General features: G+C 36.2%; 2 protein-coding genes across 2 annotated transcripts; both read left to right on the top strand.

Annotated features, from left to right (window-relative positions):
• The first annotated feature begins 679 nt into the window (after nucleotides 1–679).
• Nucleotides 680–3,917, top strand: LOC125177608. The gene is made up of 5 exons (XM_047879646.1): nucleotides 680–1,135; nucleotides 1,464–1,527; nucleotides 2,381–2,509; nucleotides 2,943–3,074; nucleotides 3,795–3,917. The coding sequence occupies exons 1-5, from the start codon at nucleotides 1,086–1,088 to the stop codon at nucleotides 3,915–3,917; spliced, it is 498 nt and encodes a 165-aa protein (XP_047735602.1). The 5' UTR covers nucleotides 680–1,085.
• A 2,747-nt stretch (nucleotides 3,918–6,664) lies between these two features.
• On the top strand, nucleotides 6,665–9,493 carry LOC125177619. The gene is made up of 5 exons (XM_047879674.1): nucleotides 6,665–6,817; nucleotides 7,303–7,373; nucleotides 7,664–7,813; nucleotides 8,472–8,578; nucleotides 9,167–9,493. The coding sequence occupies exons 1-5, from the start codon at nucleotides 6,793–6,795 to the stop codon at nucleotides 9,318–9,320; spliced, it is 507 nt and encodes a 168-aa protein (XP_047735630.1). The 5' UTR covers nucleotides 6,665–6,792; the 3' UTR covers nucleotides 9,321–9,493.
• The last annotated feature ends 395 nt before the right edge of the window (nucleotides 9,494–9,888 follow it).

Raw genomic sequence — 9,888 nt, 5'->3', positions numbered from 1 at the left:
TCTGTGAAACGTGTGAAAATAACGGCGTGGTATGCAACATGTGATAATAACGGCGATTTATGCAACATGTGATAATAGCGGCGTTTTAATCAGCATGTGATACTGACGGGGTGGTATGCAACATATGATAATAACTGCGCTTTATGAAACATGAGATAAACACGGCGTGGTCTGCAACATGTGATAAACACGGCGTGGTCGGCAACTTGTGATAATGACGGCGTGGTGTGCAACATGTAATAATAATGGCATGGTATGCAACAAGTGATTACAACGGCGTGGTCTGCATCATATGATTATATGGAAGTGACTAGGATCATGCGAGTATGAAATTATGACGGTGAGGTGAAGTTCGTTACTATCACAGAAATAATATAACAATTTAAGCAAATACTTTTATCGTGTTTGAACATAAGTCTAACACACAGTTTTCGTGTGTTTTTGAAGCACCGTATATGAGCGCTAATCTCTCATATTCACTAGATGGATTAAGTGGAGCCTGCGTGGATGCATGGTGTGTGATGGCATGCATGAACACAGCATACAAATTTCAACACACAAGACAAATAAAGTAACATTATTTGTTAAAATCTCAGAGCATGCTTATTCAGGTAGAATCAGATGCTGATGCGGGGTGCGAAATATTCGTATCGCAGTCGAGCGCTCAGTGCCGCCCAGAGATGAGGCAGAAGCTCCTTCTGTGCTTCAGTCAATTCAAGACGGAAATGAAAATTTGTAATTTCATTAATCATTTTGGCTGATCAACCACTACTTAAGCGGAAAGAAAATTTTATGACCCAAAAAAGGATGAAACCCAAAGTCGTGCATAAAAACAATTGATACTCGTGCGTAGAATACAATTACTCACAATTAAAGATTTGGTTCCATAAATTCGCTAACACCGAAAAAATAAATTCTAGTTTGGCTCGTACGCATTCTTGTTCAGCAGAAGCCCTAATTAAAAGCGACTTTAGATCAGATTCATGAATCAAGTTTGTGGTGGAAAAGTTTATAATATTTTTAGAGGAATTATTGTTCTGTAGGAAATTTAATCTTTTCTTTGGCCAAATCACCCCACCGGCGCCATGGATAGAATTGCCCTTGAATCAAGATCTTCAAGCTACGCGTACAACCAGTGAGATTTACTATTATCTGTGTTAAACTTTGCACAATTAAATATGAAGTAGATGTAGTGCAAATACGATAACAGATGAATATTGTAATATTAATTGAAAAACAGATGCTTAAAAGTTTCGCACGTTGCTGCAATATAAATGAGGCATTTGTAATTATCGGTTTATTTTGCTGAACATAAGGATGCTGGATTTTTCAACATAGGCTAAACAGAAATTTCTTTCCTCATTCTTAGTTCCCTTGAATTTACTCATAATTTTATCCTTATAACATAACAAAATTTTACTCATATTGAACGAATTATTTTGTTTCAAAATCTTCCCATTCAGCAGGTTTGATTGCACCACAGCTCTTGCGCTCTTCGGTATGCTGGGACTCATTGAACTCTTGAGGGTGAGTGGTGAGCTTCAATTAACTTGCTTCTTGTTTTATGCAAAATTCACACAAAAATTGTGATAAAATAAAAATGCATTCCATTTATTATTGCGTTATAGGATATGATTTATAAGCGAATTCTAAACATTATATTACTAAAAATGCAAATTAATCATCTGAATTTTATTTTATTCAACCTCAAAATGTGGAAAGTAAATTTCTACCGCCGCGCTTTGATAAGTCTGATCACATCGCTTGGTAGTAATAGTAGGAACGATTCGATTTGCATTGCAGTTAGCGAGTTAATGTCCGATATTTAAAAATTACGCATCGTTATTGAAATATGAACAGCTCTGTTCTTATTCAAATATAATAGAAATAGAAAAACACGATATAAAACATTTCCACGAAACGCATGATAACTGAAAACATGCTAATACACAAATTTTATTCTATTTATTTATCAAACACCTTTAATTCCTACGCTTACATATACAAATAGAATCAAGACCCAAAAACGACCTACAGTGTCTAAATTGTCTTGTTTGTCATTTATTGTGAGCTCTGATTCAGGAATTTTTCTATACGCAAAATGACCTTTAAATATTGATCAAATAAGTGATCGATACATATAGATGATTTATTGTAAACATAACGCTGAATGACACAGAAATTCAAATACATACACCAAAGGAATAGCATAAAACTTGAGATCACAAATTTGATTGAATTGAAAGACTTGTTTAACTGAAATAATAATTAAACGATTTGCATGTCAAAACATTAACCAGACGACACCTGATGACATTCTATTAATAATAATTAAATGACTGATCAAAGCATTAACCAGACGTCGCCTGATCTCGCATAGGACATAATAGCGAACGTGAGTGGCAGCTCCACGGCAGCGCCTGCCACCGGCCGCAGGGGGAGGCGCTCCCTGAGGGCACCTGATGCGTCGCCCCTGCAGGAGGCGCTGCTGGCGGTCACGCCGCTGCTGGTGCGTGCCTACGTGGCTGAAATTAAAGCCGTTAACACCTATTTACTTTACAGTAAAACTAAGATGAGTCATCCGGCTCATCCTGCGTCGAGCCTTGCTAGAAAATGGTAAATGTTGAGGCTGGTAGTTGAGTTATGTCATGAATTTGGCCTAATTTTCTAGTTTTGTTTTAGTTCTACTTTTTTATTGATGGGAGACCATCAATATATAACAGAAAAATATCACTGCTCACTGTTTACCCGATAATTCTAAGAAGAAAATTTGATGTTCGATGGTTTCGTTGCTCATGTATTGTTGTCAAATATTAACTTTAAGTTGTATTTAATCACGTGCTTGTGTCACGCACATGAATGACGCAGACAGAGATGTACGTGACAGTCGTGCCTATGCTCAGTGGTTGCACTCTCATATCACCGTGTGTCTCACACGGCAGGACGCAGTGATGGAGGTGCACGACGGTGAGGTCGAGACGTCGTGTCTGCCACAGGTCGCATGCCGCACCGCACGGCAGCTCGCCGGCTCCGGCGACGTCACTGCCAATATCCTAGCCAAACTGTCTGTTCAGGTCTTAAACTAATAATAATAATAATAATGATAATAATAATGATAATAATAATGATAATAATAATGATAATAATAATAATTAATAATGATTATAATAATAATATAATAATAAAATTATTTGTTCATTCGTACAAACATTCTTAGATTTTATTGACATTTTTCTTTTCTTTTGCGATTATATCCTTCTCAAATGCATGGTTCAATCTGGTAAATTTCCAATATAGCTTCTTACATAATGTAAAAAATACAAAAATTATCTAAACTAATTTCAAAATCATTACTAAGAAGTTCAACCAGCTTCTCATAATGCGCCATAAAAAAATTCAATGGTCATTTTAGTATTCAAAAGTGACTATTAGAACTGTAACATATGTCTCCACGCATTTTGAAGTTGTACTTACAAGCTGATGAAAGTTATGCTGATAACAGAGTGATATGATATGTAATGAAATGACTTGTTATGAAATTATATGTTATGAAATGAAATGTTGGGAAATTTTATGTTATGAAATGATATGCTACGAAAATATATGTTATGAAATGGTATGTTATGAAATGATGTGTTACGAAATGATATATTATGAACTGATATGTTATGAAATGATCTGTCATGAAATGATATGTTATGTAGTGATATGTTATGAAATGATATGTTTTGAAATGACATGTCATGAAATGATATGTTTTGAAATGATATGTTCAAAAGAATGCCCACCATCAGGTCGTCGGTGCTGCCGTGCTGCGCGACGCTCCGTCGCTGCTGCAGGCGACGCAGGAGGCAGCAGACGCCGGACGGCACGGCGCGTCCTGCGAGCTCCTCTACAGGCGGTGCCCCGAGACTTGAAACTTTTGGATGCTTGGACGGCAACTCATTAAGTGCTTTTAAGATATTAAAGGATATTCTCATCAAGATATAGTTGGTACGTCGGGTCTTTTCCAAGATTGGGATTTTCTTCAAGTCTTCATGCAAATACTGTGTGAACTAAAAAAAATTATTTAATCGAGAAATTTTCAGCATCGCTAGGTGATTGTACACTCTGAGACGACCAAGAATTTGAATTTATTGCCTGACTGTCTATTATAAGATTATTAAAATACGGTTGGTAATGAAAATTGCGATAAAATCCTCAAGCTCAAAAGATTGCTTAACGACTCATCTGCACATTGTTAAAAGGCCATCGTATTGTAAAGGGCTTCTTATTATTATTTATATACATTTATTACATCACAATTAGGCTTTAATTGTGCAGAGCGGCTCTGTATTTGGTATAGAGTAATTAATGTATTTGGTACAAAGTTATTAAAGAATTATGAAAGTGATAGCAATTCACAATCGAAATCGCAAATTCACATGAAATTTTAGCAAGAACGAGGAAGTCTGGACTATGGTTTGCTCAGTCGATAAATTGCTAAAGAAACATTAGTTTTAATCCAATTAATTGAAAATTAATAGTAAGATGATCAGAGAGCAGAAGAAACGCTGAGTAGCTAAATGATTTGCACAAAATAAAGTTTTAATCAAAAAATTATGTAAATCAGTTTTCTGTTGACAGAAAAATTTATCCAATATTACTTTCCAAAAATACTTTTAAAAAATCATGAATTATACTTGGTTCCCTAAATTATAATTCTATGCAGCTAATGATGTTCTAGGATAAATTTATTGAAAGTACAAAAATTGAAGTAGAGATTTGATTGTAAACTTTTCTCAAATAAATAATTTCTAAAAAGGTTACAATATTATTTTCAAACTCCTTTAAAAATTGTCATCAACAGCTATAAATGATTAAAATGAGATAACAATTGAACTCTACATAAGGCAGTTCATAATTAAATGATTAAGCGTGATATGCACATTGCAAACGTCACGAGATTGATCTCAATTCAGAAGAAAATCAAAATCATTAATAAGAAATTTTATCGTGGTGCTGACTGCTTAGTAATAATTTTTATTTGATGCATGTTATCAGGAATTGTCATATTTGAATACATATAATGTTCATATTGACATACAGATGGGACACAAGCGTGTTAAGAAGCACATCTATATCCTGATGAGGTCAGCAACACAAAAAGACGTCTGAAAAAGGTTTAAGGGGTAAAAAAGTATAAGGTGTCAAAGTAAAAATAAATCCCAAGCTTGTTGCCACTTAACTGCATTCCCCGACACTTTCTATTCATCTTTATTCCCTTCGTCATGACTTGAATTGCAAGCTGCTTTTATCAAGAATTTTAAAGGAAAACTGCATCTCGTGTAGACTTACAAATAAGATGTTCGTCCGTTATTGAGTCCGTACTGATTTCTGCCATGAACCGCTACCAGAAGCGATCGAGTGCGTCAGTTTAAAGACGTAACAAGATTTTTAACGATGGATTAATGACTAATTTCGCTCAAGAGCGATGTAGTCGCCGCCTCGGGCTAAGCAACATCAGTTTTATTTCTTGGGAGCTCAAGATAAGACAAGTAGCTGAGGCATTTCCTTGTGGTAACTAGATTTCCATCTGTAGATATTCGTGAAAGAAAATGAGCTTAATTTGTTTGCACAGGATGTTTTATCTTTCATAACCTAACGTCAAAACCCATCGTTTTCACATTCGTGGACCAGCTGATCAGAAGCTTAACTCCCGATTAATGAATAAATGTGGTCGTGTTGAATATTTGATCATTAACAGTTTGACAAAATTTTTACGCTAAATATAGTTCAGCAATTTTAATACTGCTATGAGATAAAGGCAGTCAAAAGGGTATTAATTTTATTACATATGCAATCGAATTAATATAGTCTTAAGGTTCAACTAATTTGTTTTCCAATAAATTTACTCATCCCGTGCCGTGTAATCTCTCATTTCATTTAGGGCAACCAAAAATTGCGAAGAAAATCTCAATGTCGACTTGAAATCGCAATTATTTTGTATTGTTCCGTTTGTTCAATTGCCGAAGTTTGGCACGTGACATTTGGCAGAGAGCCACGGAGAAAAAAATCATATAATAAGAACGAAAACAAATGAAAAATTTTAACTGCTTACGCAGGCAACGGTCTTTAACTGATTCTATTAGGTAAGGCAACTCGCAAACATTTCTGATCACGAACAGAGGCGTGCCAGCATAGAAAATTCTGAATTACTGGAGTGTAAAGTGCTCAATAAATTTAGCTGTTGTTTTAAGCCCGTTACAAGAGTTGATAGATTTAAATGGTCCGTGATTAGACTAAGCACATAGCCTATCTGTGCGGAACGAAAATAGAACACGAACATTATTGAAAAAAGCATCTATCGACAGAAATATTATAAGATCCGGTAAATATTGAGTTAAATAGTTACGTTAAGTGATTCATCTATGTTGATAGTCAACTTACGCGGTTATTTGCTTTGTTAACCGCGGCATCAATGTAATAAGTCTTGCTACTAAACCAATCATTACTGTGCATCCTAATTCAAGTCCCGACAGAGAACAGCATTGATCTAGAGTATTGTAGTCTCAAAATGAATATTTAAACATGGCTCATAGCGGGAATAAAAGTCAACAATTGGTCGTCGGGCGAGCGTTCGTACAGTCCTCGGTTGCATGGTCGGTCAGTTGCATGGCGCTTGTGTTAAAGAGAACAAAACCCGCGCTTCTGCTCTCTAGGTGATATCGCCGAATGATATTGTACCTGCTATCTTATGTCAGTTAATAAATGTTTTTGTCCAGTTAAGACCAGAGATTGAAATGGAACTGGATGCTCGAAGTTACGGTTATAACGGGTGAGTTTGATTGGTGTCGAGAGAGATGTTTAGTTTCAATGAAATAATTACGTTTAACATAAGTTAATTAGAATTTTTTACCACATATTTTTCTAAACGATTGCTGAGTTTAGTAACTAATATCTTTTCCAGTACCTGATTATGATAATAGTGATCATGATGATTATGGTTTCAATAATCTCACATTGAATAAAGTTATACTTCTACACTACTTGCAATTGCAACCAATTTTTTACTTAATTTTAATTAGGCCGTTACTTGTGGGATGAGTTGCAACACAATATCATTCAAGCTACCAAATTGCGTTGATGATAATTGTTCGTTGCTAATGCTAATTTCTGTAATAACGTTTGGCATTTAAAAAACGGTTTCATTATTGGATCAATGTGTTGCTTTAATTTGTTAGCTTAAGCTCTCGTTTTTTTCAATCCACAAGCAGAAGTGTATTTTTTATTTGCTAGGATAAAATTTATAATCTTTTGCAGAAAGACGGTTGATTGCAATTCAGCTTAATTTGGCCTTATTCGGATTGTTGTTGTTCATCAATATTCTCAGGGTGAGGAGACGACGCAGGGCGGAAAGATCTGGGTTTTCCAGCCATGCACGATTGAAATACAAACATCTCATATTGCTAATTTACTGTCATAAATTTTAATTCACTCGTAAATGCTAATGTACTTATACGAGACATATTTAATTTTAATTAAAAAACATTTACACTTGATTAGCCTTATTTTTAAATGGATTCAATGAAATAATTTGTTTCTTCTTAAATAATATGAGCTGGCAACCAGCTAGTTTAATACACTGGACATGCAATTCATTATCACCATCATTGCTCTGCAGGACTCAATTGACGACCTCTCCACGACGACCCCCGAGGTCGGGAGGAGGAGGAGGAGGCAGGCGTCGTCGGAGGAGACGTTCTCTCCTGCAGGAGAAGGCGGCCTGACGTTCCTGACGCAGGACTTGCTGCACAAACTTCCTCAAATCCTGGTAATCAGTAGAGGAAGGAAAATTACTGTCTTCCTATGAACAAACTCTACTTTAGAAGAATGAGGATGGTACCGTCTTTTCATCAGTCAAAATTAATTCACCCATTACTCCTGGGTGAAGAGAATAATCCCAATTCTTCACCGTTTAGAACATTTTTGTGTGTTGAAAAGTATAATGGGAGCGTCTGCATGCTGAGTTTTGAATCTTGGGTTTACTGAAGTCAGCTACAGCACTTGTATGTGACAGTATATTGTTTGGTTTTTATTTGTTATTTATTTGCTTGTGTTCGAGGCTTTTCCCTTAATTGTTTGGTTCTGTGTTCAAAATGTATTTAATTTCATGGCTAAATTCGCGGAATTTCACTTCAGCAGTCAAATCTGGAAAACATGCTCCACAAATGTGCACATCCAACGCATCCTTTATGGAATATTAATCCATTCGCGATCACAACGATCCAATATCCTGGACTATCGAAAATCTTTGTTTTTAATCAATTTTTTATTTGCACGATTCACATCTTTTTCTTCTCGTTATTACACTTGCTGAGCGGCGCTAAAAAGAGATAAGCCTTGTCTTGTTAGACTAAGATTTAGAGAAGAACAGTTGTCGTACAAACATTGTATTCCTTTTTGTATTTATGTGCTTTATTTTACGTTAGGACGCGTCGGCAGCGCCGGGGTGTGCCGAGCGCCTGACTTGCGACGTCAACTCGGCGCTCGTCAGGGGCGGGCAGCGGCACGGCCGCCTCGTGGCCGCTCTCACCACGTCAGCGCTGCATTTAAATTAAACTGCCACTATGCAACAGTTTAATAAATAATTGTGTGGCAATCATATGTTGACATTGAACGTGTAAAATATTTTACATTTGCACTAATACTCAAAGTTGGTTGAAGAATTGCACTAAATTATTATGAACTCTGTAGTTTATTAGTGTATTCGTATATATTAGTTTTTAGTATATTTAAAATTCAGTACATTATTTTTATTTCTATTCTTAGTTCAATTCGTTTCATTTAGCTTATTTGATGACATCAAGCATATGGTGTATCAAAGAATAATTTCAGCCTTCTTGTCATTCTTGAATCATTATGTTGTTGCGCATCAATGAACCAAAACTAATCGTAAAGCAAGAGAACGATCTTTAAGACCCCAACACTTTGAGAAATAAGTGACTTCATCCGAATAGCGATGCAATTTTTCCCACGTATCATCACCCAGTTTAACGTACCAGCGACACGTAAAAATAGCTTCTCAGTGTACGTAAGCCCTCTGCTCATGCCCTGGGTAAAAAGTGTATCACTATTTAGACTATATGACCCGTTTATTTTTCTGATTGCACTGTGAACATGGCAGGAATGTGCTGAGTGACGCGCTCAGCGCAGGCGCTGGCGTCGAGGCCGCGGCGCTGCAGCGCGCCGGCAGAGAGGGTCGCCTCGGCGCCGACTGCAGCCTCGTGTATCCCTCGTGCCAGCACGAGGAAATTCACTCTCTTTTTTCTCATTCATGATCTTCGAATTTAATAAAATCGAAAAAATGTACATAGAGCAGATTTTAGGTGAATTTGGCCTGTTGTTATGAAAAACGGCGAGTAATCTCGGTTCGATGGGAATGTTTTGATACTGGAGAACATTACATAGGTGTTCGCAATGTCGGTGCATGCTAAAAACAGGTTACATTAAACAGAAGCAAAGGTCCAGTAAATCGTATAGTTTGATCGACAGTTTACGGCGTAAGGACTGAGATTAACTCCTTTTTAGGTTAAGACTTTGAAGGCTTCAGACCCAGACCGTAATGCGTATGTTGGTAACCATTGCACTAAAACCTAATTTTGTAAATTCGATCAAAAACATAGCCGCAACTCCAACTTACCTCAATTTATTGTACTATATTTTTATTTTATGCCTTGTATAAATTCTATGGGTCACTTATCAAACGAATTCATTAATTCATAAATAATAAAAAATGATACTCGAATATAAGTACGTGGTCTGATTAAATTGCAGATGGCTGTTTATTCACAGTTTTTTGCCTTCTCATTGCGTAGGTTTTAATCAATTTCGTGCATATTTTGATTT

Source organism: Hyalella azteca, unplaced genomic scaffold (assembly GCF_000764305.2).
Source record: "Hyalella azteca isolate HAZT.00-mixed unplaced genomic scaffold, Hazt_2.0.2 contig385, whole genome shotgun sequence".
Classification (NCBI taxonomy): Eukaryota; Metazoa; Arthropoda; class Malacostraca; order Amphipoda; family Hyalellidae; genus Hyalella; species Hyalella azteca.
This window is presented reverse-complemented; position numbering and strand designations above follow the sequence as displayed.

Excerpts from the sequence above, each read along its gene's own strand:
- LOC125177608 (XM_047879646.1), top strand. The coding sequence starts at position 1,086 with ATGGATAGAATTGCCCTTGAATCAAGATCTTCAAGCTACGCGTACAAC. Across the intron at positions 1,528-2,380 it reads GACTCATTGAACTCTTGAGG|GACATAATAGCGAACGTGAG; the intron begins GTGAGTGGTGAG and ends GATCTCGCATAG. Across the intron at positions 2,510-2,942 it reads TGGCGGTCACGCCGCTGCTG|GACGCAGTGATGGAGGTGCA; the intron begins GTGCGTGCCTAC and ends CTCACACGGCAG.
- LOC125177619 (XM_047879674.1), top strand. The coding sequence starts at position 6,793 with ATGCTCGAAGTTACGGTTATAACGG. Across the intron at positions 7,374-7,663 it reads TGTTCATCAATATTCTCAGG|GACTCAATTGACGACCTCTC; the intron begins GTGAGGAGACGA and ends ATTGCTCTGCAG. Across the intron at positions 7,814-8,471 it reads ACAAACTTCCTCAAATCCTG|GACGCGTCGGCAGCGCCGGG; the intron begins GTAATCAGTAGA and ends ATTTTACGTTAG.